This window comes from Colius striatus, chromosome 2 (assembly GCF_028858725.1).
Source record: "Colius striatus isolate bColStr4 chromosome 2, bColStr4.1.hap1, whole genome shotgun sequence".
Classification (NCBI taxonomy): Eukaryota; Metazoa; Chordata; class Aves; order Coliiformes; family Coliidae; genus Colius; species Colius striatus.
Window position 1 is genome coordinate 95,864,326 of NC_084760.1, and position 27,964 is coordinate 95,892,289.

The 27,964-nt window shown below is 41.9% G+C and overlaps 1 protein-coding gene across 3 annotated transcripts; it reads left to right on the forward strand.

Annotated features, from left to right (window-relative positions):
- Positions 1–605: 605 nt before the first annotated feature.
- STON1 (stonin 1) lies at positions 606–27,746 on the forward strand. Of its 3 annotated transcripts, none has more exons than XR_009818327.1 (4): positions 606–687; positions 12,060–14,036; positions 18,587–18,785; positions 18,951–20,029. XR_009818327.1 is itself a non-coding variant. In XM_061991557.1 (4 exons), exons 2-4 carry the CDS (start codon positions 12,110–12,112, stop codon positions 23,657–23,659), a joined length of 2,205 nt encoding a protein of 734 aa, XP_061847541.1. In that variant the 5' UTR covers positions 606–687; positions 12,060–12,109; the 3' UTR covers positions 23,660–27,746. The 3 variants fall into 3 exon arrangements, 2 of the variants coding, with proteins under 2 accessions (XP_061847541.1, XP_061847542.1); XM_061991557.1 differs by lacking the exons at positions 18,587–18,785; positions 18,951–20,029 and adding exons at positions 23,012–23,214; positions 23,585–27,746; XM_061991558.1 differs by having other exon boundaries at positions 18,587–20,031.
- The last annotated feature ends 218 nt before the right edge of the window (positions 27,747–27,964 follow it).

Below are 27,964 nucleotides of genomic sequence, written 5' to 3' on the forward strand. Positions count from 1 at the left end.
GAGTGATGCTTTACAACGAATTTTGGCTGCCTTATGTAAGAAACTGGAGCTCACTGCCATGGGTGAGCTATCACTGCTGCCAGTAGCTTGCCCCTGGGAGCTGTCTAGAGGGTTTTAGAAGTGGCTTCCCCCACTTCATCCTACCCATTATATCTTGTGTTCTGTCCTTCTAGGAGCAAACATGGTACCTTGTCATCTCTGCTAGGTGCATTTTAAAAGCGCCCAGCGTATTGGATAAGGAGGAATTTCTTAAGATAGTACAGCTATTGTCCTGTTGATAACTAAGCCATTTTTCAAGCCTCAGGCTATATGCCTTTGGAGGAACTTTTATCTCCAGAAGAACATGGAAGCATGAGGTAACCCGTTCTCTCTCGGAGCCGGGAGGTGTTTGCAGAGCTGCAACAGCATGCGAGACCCGGCCTGGATTTGATCTCCCCACATTGCAAGCTGGTCTTTTCGTAGCTCCGCCGGTTTTGAGGAAGGCTCGGCAATTTTGATGGCCTTGAAGAAAAAGAAGTGACGCTTTACTTGAGATCGGCGGAGTACTCTAAGCTGACGGGTCCGGGTCTGCGCCCCACCGCTGCCTCGGTGAGGAGGGAGGGGGGCGGAGCGAGGCGAGGCCCGGCCCGGCCGGTGTCTGTGGCCGCCTCCATGGCGGCGGACTGGCCCCGGGGCGGCGGCCGGCCGGTAAGGAGAGGGTCCGGGGCGGTGTGGGGAGATGCAGCGGGTGATGGGACGGCTCCTGCCGGTGCCGGCGGCGGGGCAAAGGGTCCCCCAGGGCGCGGAGGGCGGCGGGGGAAAAGAGGGCGCTCCCTCAGAGTGGAATTTTCCCCGTTGCGGAGGCGAAGCGCAGAAGTTCTGGCTTGAAACGGGACGGTGGATGAGGCTGCTTTGTTTTGGTTTGAGAACAGGACTTAAAGGGGAAAAAAAGAATATTTGCTTTTTTTCTTTTACTTTTCTTTATTTTTCTTCTTCTTTTCACTTCCCTTCTTTCTGTATTTTTGCTTTCCTTTTTGTTTCCCTTTCTTTTTAGACTTTCTTTCTTTCTTTCTTTCTTTCTTTCTTTCTTTCTTTCTTTCTTTCTTTCTTTCTTTCTTTCTTTCTTTTCTTTCTTTCTTTCATCTTTTTCTCGTTTTTTCTTTTTTTCCTTTTCTTTTCTTTTCTTTTCTTTTCTTTTCTTTTCTTTTCTTTTCTTTTCTTTTCTTTTCTTTTCTTTTCTTTTCTTTTCTTTTCTTTTCTTTTCTTTTCTTTTCTTTTCTTTTCTTTTCTTTCTCTTTTTTTATTTAGAAGTGGTCAAAAGGGGACATCTTTGCATGGGATACCCAGAGCTTTGAACTGCTGTGGAAATCAGTAGGGTGTGGGTGACAGGCATCCTGTAGGATCAAGTTCCCATGAATTTTGCCTTGCTAGGGAAGAGACTGGTGGAATTGAGAATTTTTTAATTATTATTATTTAATACTTGAAATGAATTCCTGCAGCCTTTCTCATATTTTCTGGCGGTTCAGCTGATGATGTAAAACTACACACATAGGCTTGATGGTGTTTGCAATCATTGCTGCAGAAATCTCTCCCATACAGAGAGCGAGGCACAGAGCTTTGGAAAAACAGCCGAAGCGATTGCAGAAGGATGTGCAGCACAGGGATTAAATGATTAGACTGCACTTACCAAATATACCCTTAGAACAAACTCTAGAAGTGTTGTTTCAAGCATACTGCAGATGACAAAGAATATGAAAAGCTTTCACTTTCTGGCTTTAAATATGTATTCCCTGAAAGGGTACTTTACATTAGGGTTTTTTTTAAAAGATGTATATGATCTGATACTTGTGGCAAATAGGAGCACTTCTGAAATGTGCTACAGACAATACTGACTAAGGTATTTTATGAGAGCTCAGCAAAAGTTAAGTTACAGAAATTTACATTTGCCTTTCCCAGTATTTTTTCTGAGAGGTGGAACACACTAGAACCACTCACTGATTTGTTTGCAAACAGGAATTAGCTATTTTTGGGAGAGTGGTAATGATTGTCTGGGGAAGGAGGGAACAGAAGTTACCAACTGTTCATTTCGCTCTTAACTCACTTTTCCATGAGGCTGAGATTCTGCTATGTCTGTAAGAGAAGAAAAGAAGAAAAAGGTAGCTGCAGACAAAACCTTGAGTGGCCTGGTTTAGTGCACTGAAAGCACACCTACAGTGAGAAAACATTACAAAAAAAAACCTAGCTGCGTTCTTGACCGTATATGTGGGTAACCTCATGGAGAGGAGAGCTTAGCACTGCACTCTGTAACTTCTCAGAGTTGAGCACAGAAGCAGTTTGAACAACAGTGTGACTGGAGTTGTAAATCACCACTGGGAAATTCTGCCTGAAGGCAGGTATGATGTCCTTGTTTCATACTTCAATTTGATTATTCTTATCCCTGTCTCCTGCACAGATAAAAATGTTATTTTCTATGTCTTTAAAAATTATTTGGATTGGTAGGCATCATAGCTTTTTGATATCACTGCCCAAATCCAGGTCTCTAAATAGCAAATTAATGTAAAGTTTTTCTGAGGGTAAATATTAACTCCAACATGAAATGCACCCAATTATGAGAGTAGAGATGCACTATCATGGACAGTGTTTTACTTCATGTTTTGGTGAACAGGTATAAATATGAGCTGATGTGTTTTACCTCAAAAAGCCAGGCTACCCACATGCCTGTCTTAAAAAGCTTTTGGAGGAGAGGAACCCAAATGACCTTTTTGGGGGTGACTGTGTTGTGAATAACACTTTCTGATGTGACTGTCATTACTAGCTATTAAAATTACCTCTGCCCAAATAAACAAAGAAGAATTTAGTGGTGATCTTCCTTCTCATTAGTGCTAGTATTCTTACAAGGCTGTAAGACTGGGAGAAGAGGAGCATCCTGCAGTTTGAGTTAGTCTGTCAGAAAATGTTACTAGTAGCTGTCAGGCAGTACTTTCAGGTTAGAAGAGCTTTGCAAATCTTGTGTCATGTGTTAGTCTCCATTAACTGCCTCATTTGTTGGGCACTAAAACATGAGAGTTTTAAATATGCATAAAAAAACCCACATGAGAATGAATTGAATATTCATTCAGTTTAGCTCAGTGAGTATGCTAAATATAGTACTTAACTTCCTTACTTTTGTTTTTCACTACTGAGATTAGTGGTGAGAGTTTTTGAAGTGTACTTTTGCTTCATGTAAAATCGGTGGCATTTCATCCACTGCTTCCCTTGGACACTGCAAACACTAGCAAAGGACCAGGTTTAAATTTGTTTCTGACCATGACCAGTTTAATAGTTTGATGTGATTTTGATCTGTATGTCAAAGCATTCAGGCTTTTTTTTCTTTCTTCTAAAGTGCTGCTTAGTTCTTAAAAAAAAATAAATAAAGGCTGTTGATTTTATATAAGTGGGACAGCCACTCATTACTGTATTTCTGCTGCTTGGTAGCATATAACAAATCCCTGCCTCAGCTCAGGAGGAGGGGAGAGGGAATGGTTTGGGATGTTAAACTGCTTGCCAGAGCCCTCTGCAGTGCTGCTATGACCAGAGTACTTTTTTGGGATGTTTATGTGTTCCTAATATTAACATGTTTTCTAAACACAGTTAAAAATTGCTTCAGTAGATGCTGTAACATTCCATTAACTTAATGACCTGCAGATGTACTGTAAACAAAAATAGATTTATTTTCCTGTCTCTTCTAGGCCAGAGCAATGTGCTGAGGGCTTGTTGTCTTTTTTTTTTTTTTCTTTTGATTTTAAAAGGCACCCAAACCAAACCTTCTGTACAGTAAAACGTCAGCTAGTGTCAATAAACAGTTTACATGAGATTCATCTGCAACTGTCCATTGGCTCTCTGAAATCAGCCTATGGAGTGTAAGTTATGCAGTCACTATGGTGATCCTGAAGTGGAGTGTGATTCAGAGAGGATAAAGCAGGACTGGCCGAGTAAACTGAATGGGAGCGGGAACAGAAGCACCTTTCAGGGGTGCACTTTCTCTGCTCCCTGTAACATGAAAGTCCAGAAACCTCTGATGCATCTTCCCTATCCATCTTCAAATTGGGGGATTTCATTTGTAGGTAGAAGAAAGACCCCATTGAGAGGTGTGTTGTATACATGAGAAATGTGTATCCATAGTGAAGTGAGTTAAAGATGATTTATGTATCTTGTCTAACCAGGAAGAAATGAAGTGCAGTGGCACAGAGAGGTCAATCAGAAGCCAATCTCCAGCGACAAACCAGTTAAGGATCACAGGCTTGCAATGAGCACTTCCTAACATCAAAATCCAGAAGTTTGCCTTGTCCACAGCTACATGTAACTATTTTGTTTCAAGAGGATGCAGTCATGTCTTGCACACAAGTGATGTGTCTTAGAAGGCACTGTGATATGCAGGGAGGAAGAGAATAAAAACATTGGGTAGTTAGTATTGATTTTATCATGCTTTTTATTATTCTTCTATGAAAAGAGAGTTTTCTTCTGTTAAAGATGTTCAGAGTAATATTTTGTGGTTTAATTTGAGTTAGTAGAAAAGCTCCTACTGCCTTAGATAGGTTTTTTTCCCAACCATCCCATTTGCCAGTGACTGGGGCATGAGCATTGGTACACCCTGTCCTGCCTTCTTGGTTACCAACCTGGAGTCTAGAAAAGCACAGAAACGTGTACTACCAGACATATGTTCCTTAGTCCTGGCACAGCCTCTCACGTTCTGACCCAGGAATCTACCCTAAGAACAGAAAAATGATGGAAATCTGAGATGGGGCTTTTTTTTGGGAGTCTCTTCTGGAGGACCTGGCTGAGAAGTTAGAACCGATGTACACGAGAAAGATGCTTGGGCTTGTGTCGAGTACTGGTGTTTGCCTTTCTTGTGGTTAGACCTTAGGAAATACCAGAGATAAATGCCTTCTTGTCATTTTAGTTACATTTAGCCACCCCTACTTCCCCCAGGTTATAAAGTGTACCGATTTCTGTCTCTTTCATATGTACTAGAATGATCCTGAGTTGGTAGTGTGCTGCAAGACGTGACTGTGTCTTCTTGAAACAACGTAATTACATGTAGCCGTGGATTGGGAAAACTTTTTTTTTTGATGTTAGAAAGGTCTCATTGCAAACACTGTGATTCTTGAACAATCTGTAGGTTTGATTGACTTCTCTATGCTGTTGCATTCATTAATTCATGTGTTGTGTAATGTGCCTGCATACTAGCACACCAAGTCACACCAAGCAGTATAGCAATGTCTGCAAGTAACTTTATGGTTCCCTTCAGGTAGCAAGGTGGCCATTGGAGTGAGAGGACTGTTGGTGTTTTTACAGCTCGGTGCTTGGCTGCGCATGCTGATGGAGAAACTCTTGAGTGACTTCCAAGAGTGGCTTCAGGTCTTTATTTTGGCGTCTTTTCCCAACGCCACTCAAATTAGATTTTTATTTTGTTTTGTTTTGTGTTATTAGTTTAGTTTAGTTTATTCTATTTAGCTCACGGTATCCCATTCTGAAAGTTATATTTGTGATAACAAACTGTAAAAAAGCCTGAGAGGAATGTCAGTGCATATCCCAGGTGCTCGTGTTGCAGTGATTTATGAAAATCTCTCAGTTCCTGTAGAAGGCATCTTTGGCATGTCCCTGCAAAATCCTACGGGCACTTCCAGTAAAACATCACTAGGTTTTACTGCCTTGATTTCTATTCCCAAATAAGAAAACACTGAAGGAGAGAGCTGGTCTGACTCACCCGTGGTGGTGTGACCAATGGAGCAGGGTGAGGGAGGGTGTGGGAATTGGGGATTACAGTATATGGGGAGATGTGCTGAAGCTGATCGTGTTACACACAAGACCAGTCATGCACGCTGCTTTGTTGTCTTTTTGAGGCGGCTTTGAAGTGACTTCATGTCTGAGTATTAGGGAAGGTCTCCTAGAATGGATCTGGATGTGAAAAGGAGTTTATTTACAGTGTAAAGCAGCTGAGGTTTGGGTGATGGCAAAGGTGGGAATTGTTTTGAATATCCACATTAAATTTTCATATAAATGGGAAGGTCCTCACCTGTCTAACCTCCTGCTGTGAGCAAGAAGAACTACTTTGGGTAAGACCTACTTCAACCACAGCTGAGCAGGCTAGAATAATGAATCTGGCAGCACTGCTGCTTTTCTTTCCTTTTTCATTTGAGAGCTTCCTGTAGGTTTTCCCTCCCATATGAATCTCATATCTGTTTACAGCCTTTAAAACATGAGATGTGACTCTGAGAGTCAGAGGAACTGGCATTTCTTTAGTCTTCCCTTGTCCGGGGCCTCTGTTTCGCATCCCTCCTGAGCACAGAGCGCTCTCCTGGCATGCAGAGTGTAGGTGCTGCAGCTGTCAGTACATACTCTCACAGTGAGGAGTCTCCCATGTCCCACACTGGAGGACACCATACTCACGAGAGGCTGTTTCAGCCTCTTCTCCAGTGAGGAAAGGAAGTGTTGTCTTCACTTGGGAACCTACTGCGGTCTGTTGTGCTGATGCCCTTAAAAATGTCGTTATTTTCATGCTTGTGGCTGCGAGTACCAACCACCTGATTTGTAACCTCCCCTTTGACTCAAGGCAGAAGTGAGCGATAGTGAGGAGCATTTGCAGGAGTGCTCTGGGGCCATGCACGCTCTTAAAAGCTGAGACCTTTCATTCCTCCAGCTCTCGAGGCTAAGAGAAAGGAATTCCAAATAAAACAGATTAACTGAGAGCTCTGAACTTGTCCCAGCTCTGCCTGTGCCCCAGAGAGTGAGCAGTGTTACTGTAAGTTCACATTACACTTTGAAGGCGGTGTATATTATTTGACTATTACACCAGTTCCTTATTTTCTAAAAGGAATGAAATGAGTAATGTGGTGGGAGACTTAATCCACGTATATATCCCAAATAAAAGGGAGAGCCAAGACATTCCGATTTCCTGTCGGCTGTGCCTTTTGCTTATGTTTGTTTCAGAGGTATAGGTTGGAGAACTTTTTTTGTGCGTATGTTTAGGAGAGGTAGAGCAAAGTTAAATAAAAATGCAGCCATATGTATTATCAAAATAAATTGGAGGCAAATCAACGTAAATCAAGGAGTATTTTACATAGAAGGTGTGCTTCAAGGTAGTTAAGTAATAAACAAAATGGTGATACAAGGAATATGGCTGTAAAATAGAGACAAATCTGCCATATTTCACTTGGATATCACAAGGGCTTACAAATGTTTAGAGTATTTTATATACCATATGTGCTTTATTGCTTAAACTGCAGGGAATTTGTACTTTCCTGTGAGACTATTACACTTCATGGCAAAATGCTTGAAGAATCGTCTACATATTTGTACAAGAAACAGTAACAACTCATATGGTATCGTTATGGGACAGCTTCGGCACAGCCTGCACAGTATGCAGAGTTTGGCAGTAAATTTCTGTGTAGCTGATGTGCAACGGACGTCGTTATTCCTGGAAACACAAATCGATGTGTAGTAGTGTGTGTGGTCCACAGTCATTCTGGAAGGGTGGAAATGTAACAACCGGGTGTTGTCCACAGAGTAGCTTGTGTGAAGAGCTCATCTTATTTTGAAGGGATAGTTTAACTGTTTTGTCACACTGTATGTAGGTAAATCTTCTTTTTTTTTTGAGCACAAAACGATTTGTAAGGTTGATATTTGTCCAATAAGACCCTTCCACACAAGTGGCACGTGTAGGATATACGCTCAGGTCTCACAAGAAGAATTTATTTAGAGGACGTATAGCTTAAAAGTTGTGAAGCCACGATGGCCTCTCGAGCTAGAAATAAGGAGTGTATTTATAAAATAAGGCTTTTCTGTGTGTTTTGGAATGTGAGTACTGCCTATTAAACATTGTTTAGTGCCTTGCAGTAGGGAGATGTTCCTTACTATTCCCCATTAGCTGACCTCAGACTCCTCCACTGTTTTAAAAAAGGACCTTGGTGTTTCAGTCTGGAGGGATGTGCTTGAGGGTTTGAACTGGTGACAAATATTAGGGAAAACTCTGAAAGCGAGATGCTTTAGGGGTTCAGTTGTGCCCAGTTCTGTTTCAGATGCTGCTGCTTTTCCCTGCGGTGGTCCAGGCGATGCAGGGCCGCTCCATTGGGGTGGTGGTGGATGTTGCTGGGTGACAAGCCAGCATCCTCAGCTCGCTGAGGACCAAGATGTATCTGAATTAAAAGTGCCAAAGTCAATACTTTGAATTGTACCTTGGAGTGAATAGAAAGCTGTTATTACTCTGTTTCACCATAGGAAGAGATAATGTTATCCCTCAGCAAAGCACAAAAGTTGAGCAGTGTTTCTGCTGCAGATTTGATCTGGGATTTTCCAAGCAACAAAGGACCCACTAATAGCTACAGCCTATAAAATCTCTCAATAATAGGCTAGGATTTCTCTTCCTTACATCCTCGAGGTATGAAAATGAAGAAATTAAGCTGCAACTACTGTTCACTAAATGCTGAAGGACTGAGTTAATCTCATAAATGGGAAGATTGTTTTCAGGCAGAAGAGGATGAATTGAGATGAGTCGCAGCTTTTGAGTTCGCTGGAATTGATGCATTTAGGATCAATTGTTATTTCAGGCAGCTTTTTTGTTTGCAGTTTTTGTATTTCTAACATCAAAAATGCTATTTCCTGTCGCATATCTGAATGAGATACCACACATGCTTGTAATTTAAATGTTATGGGCTGCATAACATATGTGATAATGGAGATCAATGGCATCTTGAATCGTTTTCCTCTTAACCCAAAACGTTTGGGTTACATTTATGTTGGTCTCATGGGAGCCTTTTGGAGGCAAAACACATCTATCCTGAAGCCTGAGTTTACTGCAAGTTTGAGGAAGAACTTTCTTAAGAAGGAATTTGGAGACCTTTTTGAAACAAAAAAGAACTTGAGAGAAAGAATTAGTGTGTTGTGAAATCATCAGAGAACAAGCTACACAAAGTAGTGTAAGGCCAGTTTTTCTTTTAAGCACTAGATAAATGGTACCCCCCATAACACACAAGAGGGTGCATTTCCTTTGATTAGCGTGGCATCACGCAAACAGCTCTTAAACATCCATTTTGACTTTTTGCCTCCATTCCTAGGAGTTGGTTTAGGGGACCTGTGAGCAATAGTAGGGGAACTGCTATCTATTTCAACACGTATTTCTTGCATGTGTGTTTTTGTTAACATCCATATCTTTTTTAAAAGGCATATCTGGAAAAAAGTGAGAGCTACAGCCTCTGACAGTTACATTTGAAGGCATTGTAGCTGCAGATGAGAGCTTCAAAAGTGGTTGTCTTCATAGACACTTCTTGAGTGAAGTTAAATATTTGGCAGGTGAATTTCAAACTTCCTTTTGTTCTGTAACAGGAAAAAAACTGCTGGATAATCTGTAAGATCACATTTTAAAAAGTGAATAGTAACAGACGTTGTGGGGGAAAAAAAATCAGCATCTGGAAATCATAAAGGATGCCGAGAAATGTAATTTCTAATGAGAAAGGGAGACAGGCTGCACCATGTGTGCTCTACTGTAAACAGCATTTGTATTCACTTGCATTCCCGTTTTATGTTGTCTTTGTCACTTGTGTTTTGTGATGTTCTGTACAGAATCGCTGTGCCTCGTTGGATCACTGAACTCCCTGGCTTTGCCACTGAGCTTCACGCCAAAGCCCTGCATCGTCCCTGGGGCCCCTCTGCAGAGAAAAGCTTTCTTTCCTCTCAGTCAGTGTGGGTTTTTTTCCCTTGCTGGAGATCGCTTATCTCTTGTAAATGCCAGAAGGGTTTTTAATGCAGCCTTTGAGGCTGCTTCCTGATGCTCTCTATTTACCAGCTGCCTGCCCCATGGTCCTGGCCATTACAGAAAAAACCCATGCTCAGAGTTAGCATCACGGAAGCTGTTGTTAACAAATGAGACTTGTTAAGATGTAGCAAGGTCTGAAAACTATGAAAATTCTTGACATAGAAATAATCAATATATACTGCTGAAGAAGCAATGCTGGTAGCCAGAGGGTGAAGAGGAGAAGGGTGTGGAATGGGAGGAAAAAATGATGACCAAGTCAGAGACCAAATAGCTGTGATTTTTCTTTCCATTGCTACGCTTTATTTTGATGAAGTGATTGTGTGGGTGAAGGATACACTGGTAGTTGTGTGTGTCTGAGCTATGATAGTCATTTGTAGCTTGTTTGCTCCTTTTCTTTCTCTGTAAGCAGAGAGGAGAGTGCTTATAAAATAACTAGCATAGCGCAAATATTTCTGCTGAACCAAAAGGTCGAGAGTTCAAAAAATAATGAAGGACCAGAGTCTTTCTCCATTGCAAACTCTTGTTTGCTCGGTCACTGAGTGAGCGGGCTGTGCCATGGTTTATGGTACTTTCTTAACAGCTATAAACTGCCCTAGAAATAATGGGGAAAGGGTAAAAATAATGACTCGCGTAAGATTTCACTTGGCTGATCTTTGGCATCTCCAGAAACAAACAGTTTTCTGAATGCCACAGCTAAGGAATGGCTTTTGTGGTTGCATCATTATATGCTGTAGTGCCATGCAATTAATAAATGGCCTAACTACGGCTGTCTATGCTTGAAGGGGAGTAGCTTTAAGTCATTGCCATCCAACCTTAATTAATGGGGTAATATATGTGCAGGTGGTTTTGTCTATATGAACTCAGCCTTCCTTGTGCTTTCAGGCAAATGTGAATGTGTTCTGACATAACAAGAGTAACTTTTTCCCAGACGAATGATGTTTATATGTGCCCTGTGGTGATTCATTGTACTCAATTTCTCCTCAGTCATTAGCAATTTATTGCTTACTTCTTCATCAGTCGGGAGCAGTGGGGAGGAAAAACTTTGGGGATGACTTACCCTGCATAAGGATACAGTGAGCATTTACATTTCAGTGCATGATTTAAAACCATGAAGGCAGGATTAATTATTTACTGGTCGTGCTCCTGCTCTGAGGCCATCTAGCTGAGCCCTTTACCAAAGATACTTTGTTTGATGAAGTGTAGTTTATTAATTGGTTTAAAGACCCGTACTTTTTCCAGGCCTCCAGCCAATTCAGTGCTTAACAGATGTGTACATTGTTACTTGGCCTTGACTTGTGTTCCACCAGCATTATCTCTCCGGTGGATGCTTGTAGTCTACCCTTCAACATGGAATTATCACTCATCCTGAGGGCTAACTTTCTTGTTTATAAGTCTAATGCTTTTGCACGCTTCTCTCTATTGTGTCCAACCTCTAAAAGCCTGAAGGAACTGACGTGAAGTGACTGCTGCTCAGGTCTGAAAGGTGCCTGGGACCAGCCTACAAGTGCCACTCCTGGCAGGAGGCACTTCAGACAGCAGCATGGAGTGGGCGATGAGTCACAGGCCAGTTCTGGTGGTCACAACACGCTCCCCACTGCCCTTCTTCTGGGGATGCTCATGCAACTGCCCTGTTGCCTGTGTACATCACAGCAGGAGGTTGTATGCCTTGAGGCCTCAGGAACTGGCTGCTCATTGCCTGTATTATCTTGGTGGGCTGTTGTATGAGCCTGATGGCTGTAGTATATGCGCCCTTGTCATCAGCACTGAGTTACTACAGCTTTTCAGCAAAAAAACCCTCATAAATCCCATCTCACCCTCCTAATTTTGTTTTTTGAAAAAGCTGTACCATTCTTAGTAAAAATACTGTTTTGTTTAATGGGGTAAGAAGGGGAAACCTCACCTGGGGTAGACAGCTAGGATGGAAAATCTCTGTCCATATTCTAAGCTACATGTAAGCTGTAGTGTGGAAAGTATTAGGCAAGTGGTCTTGTACCACTGTGGGACTTTCTGCACTCTCTGATCTAGAGGCTGAACACATCAGATACTCTGAACAGCCTACAAAGCTTAGATCTCCCTCTGATCCCCAGCCTGGCAGAGCAGCAGGGATTCATGGGCGGCTTATCTATTTCTACACGAATATCTCAGATTATACATGTAAAACACAAAGTACATTGGATTTGTGAACTGCATGCCAATTCTGAGCTTTGTGTGGTTTGAATTTTATAAGGGTTGGGTTTGTTTTGTCTTTCAAGAGAATTTATTTCTGTTCCTGTTTGTTGTTTCTTTGTAGATGGTTTGTGGGTGATAACGTGTGCAAGTGCCTCAAGTTTCTCCTACAAGATGTGTTCCAAAAATCCAGCAAATTGGGTCACCTTTGATGATGAGCCGCTCTTCCAGTCACCTCAGAAATTGGTTGACAATCAGAGCAGTTGTAAAGCAAATGGCCTTAAACTAAATCTGTCTAGCTTGCATGAGTCTTCAAGTAGGTCATCTTCTACAGGCAGCACTCCACTCTCATCTCCTGTAGTTGACTTCTACCTAAGTCCCGGACCCCCCAGCAACTCTCCACTTACTACACCTACCAGAGACTACCCAAAGCCTGGTGTTCACCTCCTTTATCCCATCCCTGAGTGGCCACCAAATGTTAACCTTCTTCCATCACCTGCGACCCCCTCCTCCTTAACCTCGCAGAAACCGAGCAGCCTTCCTTTCAACGCTTCACCTAATGATCACCCAGTTAAGACTTTGGTCTCCAAATCAACAGACGAGGGAAGTCCTAATCTGCCAGGAAGCTACGAGGAGTCAGGAGAGTTGCCATCACCATCAGGGCACTTCCCAAACTTCCAGAGCGACTGTGCTTTTTCCAGTCCTTTTTGGAAGGAAGAGTGCTCACTCAGCACGTCATTGGCTAATGTTGGCGCGCACAGGAAGGACAAGGCCCTCGACAGGAGTGTCTGTCATCCTAAAGACAAAGAAACTTGTCACAATCAGAAAAGCCTTAACCAGGGCTCCTTCAGCTACATCTGCGAGAGGCTTGAACACCTGCAAGCTGAGAGCTGCGGCGCCGCAGGAAGCACTCCCATCTCCAATGCCCACGCGTGGCACAAGCCCTCCCCTGCCATCCCACGCGGCCTCTTCAGGAGCCGGAAAGCAGAGGGGTGGCCGTTCATGCTGAGGATTCCCGAGAAGAAGAACATGATGTCATCTCGGCAGTGGGGCCCTATTTACCTTAGCGTCCTGGCTGGAGGTGTGTTGCAGATGTACTACGAAAAGGGCCTAGAGAAACCTTTCAAGGAGTTCCAGCTGCAGCCACACTATAAGTTGTCTGAACCCAAATTGGAGAGCTATAATGTCTCGGGAAAAATCCATACTGTGAAGATAGAGTGCGTGTCTTACACAGAGAAAAGGAGGTATCACCCCAAAATAGAAGTGATCCATGAGCCAGAGGTTGAGCAGATGTTAAAGCTGGGCACCACAGATTATAATGACTTCACTGATTTCCTTGTAACCGTCGAGGAAGAGCTTATGAAACTTCCCACTGTTTGTAGACAAAAGAGAAATTATGAAGAGCAAGAAATGTCTCTGGAAATAGTGGATGACTTTTGGGGGAAAGTCACTAAGGCAGAAGGAAAACTTGTAGAAAGTACTGTCATCACGCACGTTTACTGCTTGTGTTTTGTGAATGGAGGTGCCGACTGCTTTCTAACCCTGAACGACTTGGAGCTCCAGAAGAGGAATGAGTGTTACTTTGAGAAGGAGGAGGAGAAGAAATGGATTGATATTCTCGATTGCCATTTCCATAACTGCGTCAAAGCGCAGGAATTCGAACAATCACGAATTGTTAAGTTTACACCTCCAGATGCCTGTAGGCTGGAACTGATGCGTTTCAGGACACAGTTCAATGGGCAAGACCTTCCCTTTTCTGTGAAGGCTGCGGTAGTTGTTCAGGGGGCGTACATTGAACTTCAGGCTTTTATAAACATGTCTTCAACTGCTTCAACACCGACGCGTTTACCTTCTGTGAAATACTGTGAAAATGTTATGATACGCTTTCCTGTTCCCATGCAGTGGGTCAAAGCACTTTGGACCATGAACCTCCAAAGGCAGAAGTCCTTAAAATCCAAAATGAACAGGAGAGCGTGCCTTGGCGCTTTGCACGAGGTCGAATCCGATCCTGTAATACAAGTCTCAATTGGAACGGCAAAATACGAGAGTGCCTACAGGGCTGTTGTGTGGAAGATAGACAGGCTTCCAGATAAAAACTCAAGTAAATATTTGTGCTGGAAAATTATGGGCTTGGGTGCACATCTCCACTGTTTTTCTGCTTGGATACCTCCATCAGCTCCTGTAGTCTGGGGTTTTATCTGTGAGGTGGTATTGGTAGAAGCTGGAGTAAACTTTTAGGAAAAAGAGAATATAGCCTTTTTTTTTTTTCTTTTAAAAAAGGGATTTTTGCTAATTTATTTGATGGAGGCAGGTGTGTTATTTCCAGTAATTTTATGTGTACAGTATCATGGAAGGGGAATCTCATAATTCGGTGTAAACTTCAAGTCTGTAGTAAGAAAAAAGGCTGGGTTTATGCTTCACGTATAACAGCTGGCCAGTGATGGGATGGGAAGCAAACGCCACATAGGTAAAAGAATTTGCCCACACATTATCACACAGTTAATAGAAACGGTGGTATCGTAACTGTTGGGTCTTGGCTTTCTAGTATCATTTAAGAAACGGTAGGTATGATACATAACTAGAACGTACTGTGGTCAAACTCACTGTAAGAAGCTGATGTGCTTTTGCAAAGGTTTTTGCACTCTATTACCCCTCCTGTGGGTTTGTGTAGTGAGATTATATGTTCATGGCAATAACTGCACTGACAAACAGTGCCTTCCACTTTATTCCTATTTCTCTCTGGTGGCGATACCTGACTTGCAGGAGTAAAACCACCAAAGTTTACAGTCATGCATGTGGAAATTGTTAATTTCCCACTGAGTAGAATAGTTAATTTGCCTTATTTTAATAGAGAAAATAGGACTTTTTGTAGCAGGAAAGTATAAATAGATGGTTTTAAAGTTCCAAGTTTTAGTGGTGTTACCAGATTAATAGCCCTATATAATACTTTTCTAAAGGTGTAAAAATTCTTGAGGAATGCAGTCTTCCGCTTCAAGTTCTGTAGAGCGAAGGCATTTGATCCTTTGCTTGGATATGCATTATGTGTTTTTGAGGCTTTGGAAATCTGTGCAAGACAGGGCTGTCTATTAAAGCATTTTACCTAAAATATCTGTAAAATCTGTACTTTTAAGAAGGAGGCAAGTGTATAATACCAACAAGTGGATTGGCCTAGTCTTGTATCCTAACTGTCTGGACTTAACTAACTAACTCTTTAAAATGTCCAGAAAAGATTTAACCTTCTCAAGTCCTGGTTTCAGGCATGCTAGTACTAGGTTGCCGTATCCACTCCCAGGTTTTGGCAGCTAGATGTGTGTGCAGGTGAGAGTTAACATTCAAAATAATAGTAAAAAAGAAGAAAAAAAAAGAGTAAAGGCAGAAAAAACTCCTGAGGATTTTTTCCCCCTCATTTTTAACTAATTGTAAGTTATATTTGTCTGACCTGTTGTTTAAGTAGTTATGACTTCATTTTTAAAAACATTTTTACAGTTTGATATTTAAGTTCTGCTTGATATTTCAGTGACAGAAGTAACAGATCAATGGGAAAACTGAGGCAGGAACAAGTGAAAAGGGAATATTATCCTGAGCTTGTATATGAACTAGATTGCTTTTGGTATTAAAGCAGCACTCGGAAGCATCCTACATCAAGATGCTAGTGCAGCAGTTGCGAAAGCATGAGTGTGAATTATTGTGTGGCTAATAGCAGATGGGAGCTAGTATTTTTACTAATGATGCTGCACGTAAATACTGGTCCCTTTTGCATGCACACTGGGTCTTGCTTAGGTGATGAGGTCTGTCAATCCTTGATCAATCATGCCTTTCAGTTTCTAGTGCTGTGTACCGCGGGAGGAACAGCACCAACAGCGCTGTAGGCACATTCAGAAATGACTTCACGTTAACGACATCCTCGTCTTTTGCTTTGGAAGAAACTGTGGTCAGCTTGGACCTGTGGATAATGCCATATAGTTCCTCCCGAGTTGCCTGAACCCTCCCTTGTACACTCTGTTATGTGGATATCTTGTGCTCTGCTTGAAAAGGCTGCCAGTAACTGCCGAGCAAAAGGCAGTGGGAGAGCAGAGGAGATGCAGTATCGGCAGATGGGCTGCTATGAAGCAGGGAGCCAAGCCAGAATTAATGGCAGGGGAGAGAAATGACAGTGAGAGAGAGAGAGAAGATAGGGGGAAGCTGTAAGAAGGAGGTTGGAGAGACTTGGAAAATGGACAAGGAAGGCAGAGGACTTGATGAAGATATGTAGGAGAACTAACAGGTAGAAGATTCTTCAGGTCTGCAGAATCTGTAGATACGGATGTCTTGCAGTCTAGGCTTCAAGGATTTGCATGTGCTGGTGGGACCCATGTGTTTTTCCCAAAGCTTATGGGATTGGCTCTTTGGGTAGCTTTTAATTTTCTTTGCTATTTAATATTGGTTTGCTTCTGCAAAATTGAGTCAGCAATTTACTCAGGCAATTTTAAAGAGGATTACAAGTCTTCCAAAGTCTTTAATTCCCTACAGTTCATTCATCTTAAGATTTGATGTGCACAATTAACTTCAGATTTATGTTATCTGAAAGCAAGGACTGTTTTTTTGTAGCATTCTACAGCTTTACATTATTTTCTACCAGTAGCTTAAACTTTTGTTGTTTGAATAATTCCTCTGGCTGTCTGAGATCTACAAAATAATTTGTATCCTTGAAATGTTCAGGCATTTGAAAAAAACATTTGGGTAATAATACTGCCCAGTCAAATTGTAAACCTCTCTGCATGCAGTTTTGAGTTTAAAAATAGAGATGTCCCAAGGCATGCCAAAAATCTGGAGACGGTCAAAGTAATAGAAATATGTAAACGTTCATAATATGTTTACTGCAGGGAGAAAAATATGTCGAGGCTTTTGCTTTCAAAAAGCCTTTGTCCAAGGCTGCTTAAAAAAAAAATAGAACAAAAAGAAATGAAGGGAAAAGGAAAGCTTGCCTACAGTTATATTGTAACTCCTTTTATAGTCATGGAAATATGTTGGTATCCACTGGATTCTATTAAAGTGCTTCCTTGGAAGAGTGCTGGCCAAATGAAGTGGATGTGAGCTACGAGATACCTCAGATTTTTAAAAGCTGCCTGTGCTTATTCAGATATATAAATAGAGAGTTTGGAGCCAGAGTGTTAGCATTATCTAACTGGACCCCAGAAGTTAAAACGCCATAGACCCTGGAGGGTTGATCTGATGACATTTCGGCCTAATTTAGTCTATGTTTGTGAAATTAGGGCACTGTGTAAGGAAGTGATTTCAGCACAATACCGGGGCCAGTCTTTACACTGGAAAAGCTATGTGCACCTGTGTTGCCCAGGGAGGTGGGGAGAGACTAGACTTAGAAACACTCTGTTTTAATCCCTTGCTGTGTAAATTTGTGCCTTCTGGTGTTTCCTGCTAGGCCCATCCTTGGTACCTTGTTTAAGGCAACAATTCTTCAGCTGATTATTGCTCCTTTTGTTTTGCATTGTGGAGCCACTCTGATGAAGCAGTGGTTAAGCAACACAGAGAAAGGGAGCTAGGGGAGCCAGTGGCTCCTGGGCACCCCTGCTACTGCCTTTGTAGTATCTGAGCATTGACTCTATCAATGTGGTTCCCAGCAACCTTCAGCTGCTGCTTTTCTTATTTTCTAAACAGCCTAGGTGGAAACTCCAAGCCATGACTTGGTTGGGAGGGCTCTGTCCCTGCCCAGCCACCTCTTTCTGGCACCAGCAGCATTGCAAACTGCTCCTTGGTGGTGGAACCTTCCCAGTCTCCTATTTCCTATGCATTTCTCCCAGAAGGTTTGGTAAAGGTACCCATTTAGACGTAGCTGCAGTTGCTCACTTCTGACAATCCTAATGTTAACCTGTTCTTAGTAATTGTCAATGTTTTCAAAAGAAAACTTTTAGAATTGGAGCTATTTTGACAAAAGTAGAATTACCACTTCACTAAAATAACCAGCACATTTTTTTTGGCCAGAAGTGCTTGGCTTCATGAGCCTTTCTCAGGTCAAGGTTGCTTGAATGCTACTCGTACAGGTACATAAGGGCTAAATAGTGTGAGTAGATACAGCAAAGTTAGTTTTTTAATTGTTTGCTAAGGATTATACGAAATCTAAATGACAATTGGAATCTAGTTTCATAGTTTTACTGATCTTTGTTTTGGCTTTCTTCTTGTTCTTCAGAGGAAGATTATTCTCTGTGTGAAGAGAGCAATAATTTGGAACATTTTCAAGAATTAAGAGACAGATTTTCCGATGTAAAATAGGAAAGACTTGGATCTCTCAATTCACAGAGGTCTTAACAAAGTTGCCCAGACACCTAAACTGAGGGTTTCTGTCTCCTGAGTTAGCTAGTGAAAGCTCGGTTATCTCCCCAAATTATCTGCTTGCCTTTCAGGAGTAATTTGATTTCATCAGTCCAGGTGGTCACATGTCCATGATGCTTGATGTGCCATGTTTTGGATAACTGGGCTTGCATCTGAAGGTGTTGTCTTACCTTGGTGTAAGACGCTGTGCCTGTGCCAACTCACGTGTCTTTCCACACCACTACTTTTTCTCTCTTTCTGGTGGATATCTTACTTTTCAGCATTACAGTTTCTTTTGCAAGAGGATCTTGTACATGCAGGTTCTCTTTCTTCTTCTAACTCCAGTGTAATGCAAGGTCTGGGAAACAATAGCTTCATGGAGCAGAGATAACAAGGCCTGGCCAGTTTTAGGTGAAAACTGTGGCAATACTCAGAGTCCTACGAAGTACTGGTCAATCACTTTGTTGTCTGACAGCCGATGGGAAGAAGTTGCTCCAAGCTCCTACAGCCCAGTGGTGGGTGGAAGAACTCTGCAAGTGAAGTGGTGAGTACCTCCTTCTGACATTAGTACATTAGTACAAGAGCTGGATGGGCTGGAGAGAACCCTGTGTTTTGAGAGTAGGCAAAAAAGGTCCAGTGGACCCTGCTCCAGAGGACCCAGGGCAGTAACTTTGCCAAGATCCCAAAACTACTGTCTCTACTTTTTCAGATTACCAGAAAAGGAAGGACCCCAGAACTCATCAGATGCCAACAACCAGGATCACCTCATGAATGTGGGTTAGCAGGAATATAAGCCCAGAGATTTTCTTTTAAAGGCTATATACAACTGTGCTATGTCTAACTGGAGCCTTTAGCAGCAAACTAAGAGAAATGGCCCATTTGTATCTAGGCCCAAGTGGATACCTATGATCCAACATTTACCATCAGATACCTGCCCAAGAAAATTCCAAGCTATTTGTATGCTTCCCTTCCACAACAGGAAGATGCTGAAATTCATCTCCAAAAGCTGTTTCCCTTTACCACAAATGAACTCAAAGCAAGATGCTACTATTCTTTGATATGCCCTTTCTCCTCAGAGGACCGTATGGTCCCCAGAGGCAGACCACCGCTTTCCTGCTGAAGGCATGATGTGTCATCTTAGTGTCACAACCCCTGCTGTTTTTTCCAAGACACTTGTGGCTGATGTTGGGCAGCCTGTGCATTCCAACCCAGCAAACAACACAAAGACCAAGTCAAGGAAGCATGTTGCCAAGCTGCATCCTGGCACTACTATGGGAGAGTGGAGCAGGTTCTGGGAGCCAGGAGGAGCACAGCTCAGGTGGGTTGCGGTGCCACAGATGGGATGACCTCTCACAGCTTGGCTCTGAAATTGGATGTTTCTTTGTGGCCTCCTTCGCTGCTGATGCTGCTGTCACCGCAGCTGTTACTGGGATGATGGTGGATTCAAGGATGGAGAGGCCCACCTCAACAGGGACTCATTCTGCCATGTCCAGACAGGCTGGAAGAGGGACTGTGGATAAGAGAATGTTAGTGCAAGAGAAATGGGCTTGGACACATCGAAAAATGATCAGCAGCAGATCGTGGACAAGGCCCACATCACAGGGGTATACAGATCTACCTGTCACTGTGTAGAAGTGATGAAGTGCCATCTCCTCCTCACACTTGTTTAGTGCTCCAACTTCATTCTCAAGCATTTGGCAGGTGGCTTTAACACTTGTTTCTGGCTTTTTTCCATCCTCTGTTTCAGTAATAAAGTCCGACATGTTATAATTTTAGCTGTCTCTGTGTATTGTCTTATTGTCCTGACACTTTAGCCGCATGCTGCGTTGTACTTAGTGCCTAAGACCTTTACAGGTTTGCAAACTGCGTATCTCTGTTCTTTAGCGCCTTGAAGGACCCTGTCCCGTAGTGTGCTCAGACATGTGTGCTCCTTGCATGTGCTGGGAGCTCTGATTTAGCACAAATTGCAGTCAGGATCTCCATCCCCTTACCAGCCTTGCTGTATAGCTGTGGGGTGACTGAGCCTGACTGATGGACAAGTGAAAGAAGTGGTAGGCCGTTACATAAAAGGTGACAGTACTGCCGCTTTTGGTTGTGGACCATGGTTTGAGTGCTGGTTTTCTCTTTCTAAGCATGTGTGTATGTCAAAGCATTGTACCTTGACTGGTGCAGGTGGGTTGCAAAGTCTGCAAAAAGGGGTGAATTTTTTCCATCTGATCTCACCAGCCTCTCCTGCTTGGTTTGGTTTCCCTGACTTGCCAGTTTTGGTGACGGGCATTGCTGGGCATCTGCTTCTCCCCACTCACTCTAAAGTTGCTATTATACTGCACATATTTAAGAAGACCTTCATTCCCAAAACTCAAGACCTACACATTTTTTTGTTGCAGTGATCCCTACCAATCCCTTTTGTGGATCTGCCCTTGCATTTATGAGTGCAAGTTGTATTACCTCTTCGTTAACTGCTGTAACCAGTTTCTTATGAGCATATGTTAGAGCTGTGCTTTGGTAGAATGAAGCAGCTAGTCCCACCTGAGTAGCAGCTGCTGCCTCTCCATTGTGATACCCATTTCTTTAAAGACTTTGTGTGGCCACTGTGATACTCTTCCATGGTACAGGATTCTAGCTGGTGTGTATATAGCAATATTTTCTGAAATCCAGTTGAGGTTTTCTCTGAACATTGCGAGTAGTTATGTAGAGAAGCAGCATTTAGGTTAAGAATCAAATGCGGTGTACTGCTGGAAGCCTGCAGGGGTGCTTGTAAATCAGCCAGAGTCCAGGTGGTGAGGACTGCACTTTTCCAGTGACATGCCTCTTGTCCAAAGCGGTGACTGTAAATGCTGCTGTGTTTCTGCCTGCGTGCCCTTGAGGTTAACCAAACAGAGAGAGGAACACTTGCAGTCAGCAAACAGCTTTTTAAACTACTGATTATTGTCGTTATTAATCATGGAAAAAAGAAAGGGGGCGAGCAAACGAGTAAAGAGACTTCCCCATCTGAAGTTTAGGGGCTAATAATCCAACAGACAATCCCCATTCCTTTCTCCCCCTCCCCTTACTTTTTCTTCCAGGCAGTGCTGTTGAGTGTTAACAGCAAGGAAGAGAGAAGGAATTATTCATTATACTAATTATATAATTAGTCAAAAGGAAAACAAAATGTTAAATGTTTTAGTATCATTAAGACAAGGATGAATTTCATGCTTTTTAAGCCTCGATTTTTGGGGGCCCGTTGACTTTATGCTGGACTTGGATGAAATCTGGAGGGTGGTTTACTGAATTGGACTTTATTCTGGTTAAGTCAGAGACACGTGTGACAGAACTCTGCCCACCAAACTGTTCAAGTGTAAATAATCTTCTAAAATCAGAACTGGCTTAGGCAGGCTGTGAGGCAGGTTGTAGAGAACACCTACAGCACAGGCCTGAGGATGCACCCAGCCCAAGGCTCCCAGGAGCAACGGAGAAATAGCTTTTTATTCTAATATATTTTTGCCTTATGAAATGCCCGTGAGCCTGTGGATGGTGAAGTGTTATAGCGATTTTTCCCATGAGTTGGATAAAGCTCAATGTATGTTAACTCCATCTCCAGTATTGCCTTCATTCTGATACAAAATTGATTCCTGTCACCGGAGAAAGCCAGTGCATAAAGAATGGGACGTTTTTGCCTGAACTTTGAGATGCTGTTCAGCGTAATGGATGAAAACCAAATACACACTGCCAGGTTTGCCTTTGACAAAATACGGCCAATCCTTTCTCTGTTTTCTCTGGTTTTTTTCTCTGCCTGCAGCCAAGTGGTAGTTGGTTGTGCTGATGCTTAAAATCCTGGAGAGGATGAAAAATGCAGAATTGCTACTTTTTTGCCCCGAAGAATTTGGAGATGTAGTTACAATATAAAGGATTCTTTTCATTACATTATATTACTTTCATGCCATAGTGAGCGTGATGAACTTGCTTTCTTCGGTGTTCCTGTGTGCCAGAGAAGGTGAAATGCTTTCCCTCACCATTGCCACATGTAAGAAATGCTAAAGCTAGTGATCCCTAGGATCTGAGGCTGGATTAAAGTAACTTAGAATGCGCTACACTCCGTGGTATCATGACTCTGCTTTATAACGTGACAGTTTCTTCAGTAAAATTATTTTTTGGAAGAAATGGGTTATGTTCTTTTCCCATAACAAATGAAGTTAGAAAGGGAGTCCAGGTAGCCCTTATCCTGGCAGATGGAATATATCTTGTTTGAGCAGCACTCTGAGCTGTGCCTTTATCATCCTGCCATAGACATACTGTAATAAATGATGCTACACAAGATAGCTGTAGTACTTGAAATAAACACTCCAGTAAAATTCCTACAGCAGAGAGCTCTTGTAAGGGTGGTTGTTGGACACGAGGCAGCATCTCTGCCTCGGCTAAGCTGGGTTTTATTTTTCTCTGAGAGTAAGAAAAGTATTTTTAAGGGAAAAGTGAGATTCTTCCCTGATAGTCTGAATTTCACAACCAGTCCTGAAGTTTGTAACACTCTTCTCTCAATCAGAAGCTGGAAGGATCGGATAAATGTTAGGTAAAGTAATTTTTAAAACTGCAACGATTGTGAAAAGTGTGCAGAAGCAGACAAAAAATGAATAAGGGGCCACCTCTTGCCCAAATAGCAAAAGATTATAATCTTATAACAACAGCTCTGCATTAATAAAAGACAGGGCTGTGCTCTCTTGCAAGTGGCTTAACCTTGCAGTGTAAACAAAGAAAAGATAATTAACTCATGGTGTGAACTTTTTCTTTTCCAAGGCTCAGATCATCCACACAGCCTCTCTTACAAACTGGAACTCGGATCAGACCAGGAAATACCATCCGACTGGTATCCATTTGCTACCGTCCAGTTCGTTGTTCATGATACCTGTGCCTCAGGAACAGAAGTGAAGTCGCTGGGCATAGAGAGCGATCTGCAGCCCCAGAAGCACGTTGTTCAGAAAGCTTTTTACAATTGCCAGGTATTTTCAGGGCTATGTTTTCACAGTTTTCTTCCTCCCCTCTCCCCCATACAGTATTTGCAAAGCGAATGTGCTTTGTGTTCTAAACATATCTTGCACATACTTGTGATACTGGCTCAGAGCAAAAGAATATTTTAAAAAAAGTTCCTTGTCTGATCAAAGATGGTGTTGAAAAACAGAACTGCAAAGTGCAGTATTGTTTTTGCTCAGTTGAGCTATTTTTGGGAGTAGCGGTTTTGAAATCTGTTGGGTCTGGAAATGTTTTGATTCTGTGTCAAAGCTTTTATTCATGCTGTTGCTGCAGTTCATGCCTTCCATGCCCAATTATTTGCTAACTCTACCTGTTCTTGTTTTCTTTTTCTAACTACAGGTTGAAATTGAAAAGAAGTGGATTAGGCTTGATGGAGAAGATCCAGATAAGGCTGGCAATTGCCTAATGCAGTAAAAGAGCACAGGAGGCATGGTCATAGGATATTAGTAGGAATCAGTTTACATAGGGAATTCTATTGTTAGAAGCAGCGCAGTGACCTAGTTTAGGATAAACATGCTCATTGAATTTTCCTTTTTTTAATGCTTTTGGGTTTGACACCGAAAATCAGTACTTGTCTGACTGGCCTGCGTTCAAGTAAACTTCCTGTCCTGGGAATACTGGTATGAGTAAGGTCTCCTTGTAAAGAGTTGCAGGATGTGAACACTTAATTGACTGATTGTAATATATTATTTTCCTGTCCTGTGTCTATGACTTGGGAGTAATCTCATACCCTATATTGAAACCTAATGGCACTACTCAAAGAGTTCATGTCACTTGAACATGTAATATTCAACGATAAAAAGCGCCAGAGTCCTGATGTGCAGACCAGCATCTGTGTAGGGTCCAGCAGGACCAATTACATTTTTTAGTGGTGTTTGAAAAACTAAAGTCCCTTATGTTTCTGCTCCCCTTAATATATGTGAACAGAGCAAGTTGTAATGTTATTCTTGACAAGAGCCTCAGTTAATGAGTTGGAAACTGGGCAAATTCATTGGTAAAAAGGGAAAAGCTCCTCCACAATAATATTCTTCATTCTTCTGGGGCTGCCAGTGTTTCCTTCTCAGAAATTTATGGGTTCACTCAAAGTAATCTCTTGGGCAAAAAGACATATGGCAGATGTGACTGAAATTTCTGTGCCAGCATTAGACAAATCTTTTTCACTATATCAGCGTGACCAAGGGGCAGATCCTCAGCACACTTAAATCAGTGCAGACCCATTTCATTTGGTGAAGCTTTGTGAATTTACACCAGTGGGGGGTTTTCCCCACAAACCTCAGAAATATCTGGTTGCCGCTGTTTGCTCTGGGTCTCCTTCAGGATGCAGCTTCCACACGTTGATTTGGAAACTGCGGAGCCATTACATTGAGTAACTTTTAAGACAGTCTTTCCATACCTGGGAAGGGAGATGTTTTCATGCTGTTAGCTCTGAAGGCATTTTCTGTGGGGAAACAATGGACTATGGCAAGGGATGTGAAGCTGTGACGCTTCAGAAGGCAGCATGAGCTACTAATCACATATCAATATGTAAACTGTATTTTTAACAAACTACTGGCATTTAGGGAAAGGTTTTAATGCTTCCCCTCAGCCATTTATCCCCGTTGTAATTTTCTGGAGGCTGTAACTCCAGGCCTGAAAAAAACTCTGATAAATTAAAAAAATGGTCCTGATTATTTTTTTTCCTCTACAGTTTTCCTAAAATTATCTTTACTTCAAACTGAAATTAGTAGAGAACCAAAATATAGTAGTGCACTAAGTCTCACTTTATATTTTGTCATGGCTTGTAACTGTTTATATGAACACTGTGTAAAAATATGGATAAATGTTATTTCCCCAAAAGTAGAAATATGTGGGATATGCACTGAGGAAATTACCAGTCTGAGGAAACAGAAGGCTATAATATGAACCTTGTTCATCACAATAAACTTTTCCCCCCATTTGGAAGCTGAGAATGAAATGGGTAATAGATTCTATAGTAAGCCCCGAGGGCAGGTTTTTTATGGATATTGCATTGCCAAAGCCCCAAATAGACTATTATGGTATTTTGGCTTCTCTATATATCCCTTTTTATTAGCAGATTATATTATTATAAATCTAAGCAAGCGTTTGAGTGTAGTAGTGATCCAAATACATCTCAGCTGTTGCATCCTCCCTCCGTGTTTTGACTTGAGCAGCCACTAGCACTTTCAAGTCATGTTTGGTTTGTTTTATTTGTGTTTAATTTTGATTTATATACTTCTCAGCTGAACTAAGGGGCGCAGCGTGCGCGTGGGCAAAGTGTTTATACTCAGCATCATGGCAGAGCTCTGCAGTTCACTGATGTTCATGGTTAAACTAGAGCTACAATATCTATTAGCATCTTTGCTCAGTAAGGTAGAGGAAGCAATATGTGTATTGCAGATACCTGCACTAGCCATTGTCTGAGGCTGACTCATCTTGATTGGCACTAATGCAGCAAATTCGGTATATCAGTTAGCAGTGGTTATTGTCCAAAGCCTGTCTTGCCCAGCTGGCCCCTATTTTTCTGTTTTTAAGGAGAGACAACTGCCTGTTCAGGGACTCTTTCATCTTAGGATGCCCTTTTGCAGTACTCATCTCCTACAGATTCGGTACCTGGTAGTGCCCCGGGTCTTGCAAAAGCAACAGCTGCTTTTCTTCTGTCAGGTGTCTGATGTATCTCAGGATGTGTTCAAGAAGCCCATGTAGTGCTGACCTCCAAAGATGAGCTATTGTTTTGAAAGGCCCAAGAGATGAACAGCCACGTTACAAGTCATCTTCCTTGTGTCTGTGTTATATCTGGTATGGTGCAAACAATCATTCTGCCTTACTGAACTCATTAACACAAAAAGGTCAAGCTACAGTGCCATTGACATTGCAGGCTCTTGGATTTCCATCTGAGGCCTGTAAGACTCACCATTAAGTTTATTCAGAATTGGATCAGGATCATAGGGAACTAATTCCACAGAAATATCACCACACCGAAAGAATGTTTAATATGTAGCTTTCAGTTTAAACCTGACAATTAGTGCAGCCTAAATTAGTTCAACCTCAAACTGATGTTTGTATGCCTTGCTGTCAAAATATTTTAGAACAGGCTGCAGTTTCATGAAAGAAAGTTTGGGTTGTCTGAATTTTTTTTCCCCCATCAAATTCAAACTTCTTGTTCTGCTGCCAAAGCAGAAACACCCTGCCTTCCCCTTTCCTTCTGCAGTGTCTGATGTCCTTGAGTATAACACACTGAACAAATATTCTCAATGTTTAAGGCTCCATTTGCTAAGATCTTCTACGAATGCTGCAACAGGTGACAGCAAATAGACATATTGGCTTTGATTCTTCAGAAATCTGGGCTATAAGTAGTCCAACTGTAATTTTGGGAGGGGAATGGAGATGAGGAACAGTTGCTATAAGCTATTGTGATGCTCAGTGTCTAGCTAGCAGAAGGATTTGAGCTTTAAATAACCCATGAAGTACATTGGCATCGTGTGAGGAACCAGGTTTCACACGTTACTGATCTCTGCTTCCCACAGCTAGCACCTGCAGTTACTGAAATGCTTCCAACTGTTTGGGTCACTTAAGATGCTGACACTTTGCTAACATGCTGATAATCTTTGCTAACATTTGCTAACATACAGGGCAGTATTTAGATATTATCTGTGTTTCTTTCACAAAGGGCCAGCAGGTTTTGGGATATTTTGTATTTTAAATGGAAATCAATGAGAACAGTTATTTTTATAGTGTGTTTGCCTTATTTACAGTGTTGTATTTACTGAAACTGACAAACTTTATCTTCGCATTCATCCTTCTCATGCCAATTGTATTACCGTAGGTAAATGGTACTTGTTATTTTGGATTCAAACACCCATTGAAGTCAGTGGAAGTCTTTTAACTGACATAAATGGGATGTACATCAAAGTCTCTAAGAATAAAGCAGAGGGGGAAAAAAAGAAGAAAGGAATAGTGGTAAAGGGCAGAAAAAAATAGCACTGTAGAATGTTCTTGATGCTAGCAAGTAAGCAACCTGCAATGATTGCTTATTCCAATCAGAAAAGCACAGAAAAGAGAGGAAAAAAGGTGTTACTGGGTGTCAAATCCGAAGCTTTGCAGTGATTTGGAACGGTGGTCTGGCTGCCCCTGTGTAGCAAGAAAGGAGGATGATGGTGCACTCCACTGAACATGATGCCAAGCTGCTGTCATCCTTATCCTCCTTGCTTTCCCCCCACCCCCCCAGATTCCATATTAATTGTCCAAAAGTGCTTTACATCTGAAAACATGTTTGCTTTTAGTTGCATTTCTTTTACACAATGGACTTCTGAACTACAGTATTGGTGTCCACACCTTTGTTTTACATTTTTTCCCTGTTTTTGTCGACTAAACACAGTAACTAACTGCTACAGTTAGTAGTTCTTAGTTATAATTTTGATAATTCTGAAGCAGTGCTGTTATTCTTAATGGATAATATAATGTTATTTGGGTCTTTTGTCACTATAAATATAAACAGACCATGCTGATAATCTTGTAATAACATTTTGTAGATTACATATTGATTAAAAAAATAAAGTTGTATTTCAAATCAGCAGCTTTTTGTCCCCTCACTGGAGATTTACCAAGCTTGTTTTATGTTTACTGTAATTACCTGCTTGACCTCGTATCATCAAGTATTGCAGTTTATGAGAAAGAGCAGTTCTACTCTGTATGTGAGTGGGGGACATCACTCCTCATCTC